At 54.8% G+C, this 985-nt stretch overlaps 1 protein-coding gene across 4 annotated transcripts in view; it reads left to right on the forward strand.

Annotated features, from left to right (window-relative positions):
- The window catches only part of LOC119586871 (keratin, type II cytoskeletal 3-like), a 7,944-nt gene extending 6,992 nt beyond the window's left edge, over positions 1–952 (forward strand). Inside the window, exon 3 of one of the 4 annotated variants that reach the window (XM_037935601.1) lies at positions 44–952. In XM_037935601.1, coding sequence (XP_037791529.1) covers positions 44–839 — 796 coding nt within the window. In that variant the 3' untranslated portion in view covers positions 840–952. Of the gene's footprint in view, positions 1–21 lie in introns of all 4 variants that reach the window. The other 3 variants (XM_037935604.1, XM_037935603.1, XM_037935602.1) reach the window with 3 other exon arrangements.
- The last annotated feature ends 33 nt before the right edge of the window (positions 953–985 follow it).

Here is a 985-nt window from a genome sequence, read left to right on the forward strand (position 1 = left end):
CAGTTACAGCTCGCCCGCAGGGTTATAGCCTGCCAACGCCCTCTGGCTCGTCCTTTGGCTCGTCCGCTGGACAGTCCTTTGGCTCGTCCTTTGGCTCGTCTGGTGGACAGTCCTTTGGCTCGTCCTTTGGCTCCTCCGTCGGACCATCTGCTGGTCCGTCCTCAGGTGGATGCAGCCCCGGGCAAGTGCGACATGTGGACGGAAGATGCGTGACTCCGCGAGAAAACAGAAGAGTGTTCTTGTATGAAGTTCCTTCGAACGTGGTGTTCAACAGCGCTCCAGTCAACATCCCTGAGCCAACAGTGGAGACCAACATCGTGCTCATCCGAACACCCGAAGGATTGCAAGGACCTGATCCCGTGGTCGTGCCTCCTCCGAGACAGCAGCACGTGGTGTACGTGCTCAACAAGCAGTCTGAACACGACCAGAGGGTGATCGAGGTCACAGCGCCACCACCATCCGACCCTGAAGTTTACTTCGTCAACTATGCTGAAGGCGAGAACCCAACTCTTCCTAGCGGAGTGGATCTACAGAGCGCTTTGGGCGCTGCCACTCAAGGCGGCGGTCAGGTGATCGGTGACAGCGGTATCGGTATCGGCGGAGGCGTAGGCGGTGGTATTAGTGGCGGTATCGGAGGTGGCAGTGGCGGAAGCATCAGTGTGGGAGGAGGCGGAGGATTCGGAGGAAGCGGTGATTTCAGCAGCTTCGGAGGAAGCAGTGGATTTGGAAGCAGTGGCAGTTTTGGATCCGGAAGTGGATTCGGTGGTTCGGGAAGCGGCAGCCTCAGTGGAAGCTACACTCCACCAACCCAGCCCTCAAACCTGTACACTTCACCATAGAAGCCATGAAGTGAACAGCCAATCGTGCTGCCTAATTATGGATATAACGAATACTGTTAGGCCTAACTTATGAATGTAAACATTTTGCCAAATAAACTATAACCACAGACTTATGCTCTAACAATTCATGATTCCTACAGAAGTCA

Source organism: Penaeus monodon, chromosome 22 (genome assembly GCF_015228065.2).
Source record: "Penaeus monodon isolate SGIC_2016 chromosome 22, NSTDA_Pmon_1, whole genome shotgun sequence".
In the NCBI taxonomy this organism is placed as follows: Eukaryota; Metazoa; Arthropoda; class Malacostraca; order Decapoda; family Penaeidae; genus Penaeus; species Penaeus monodon.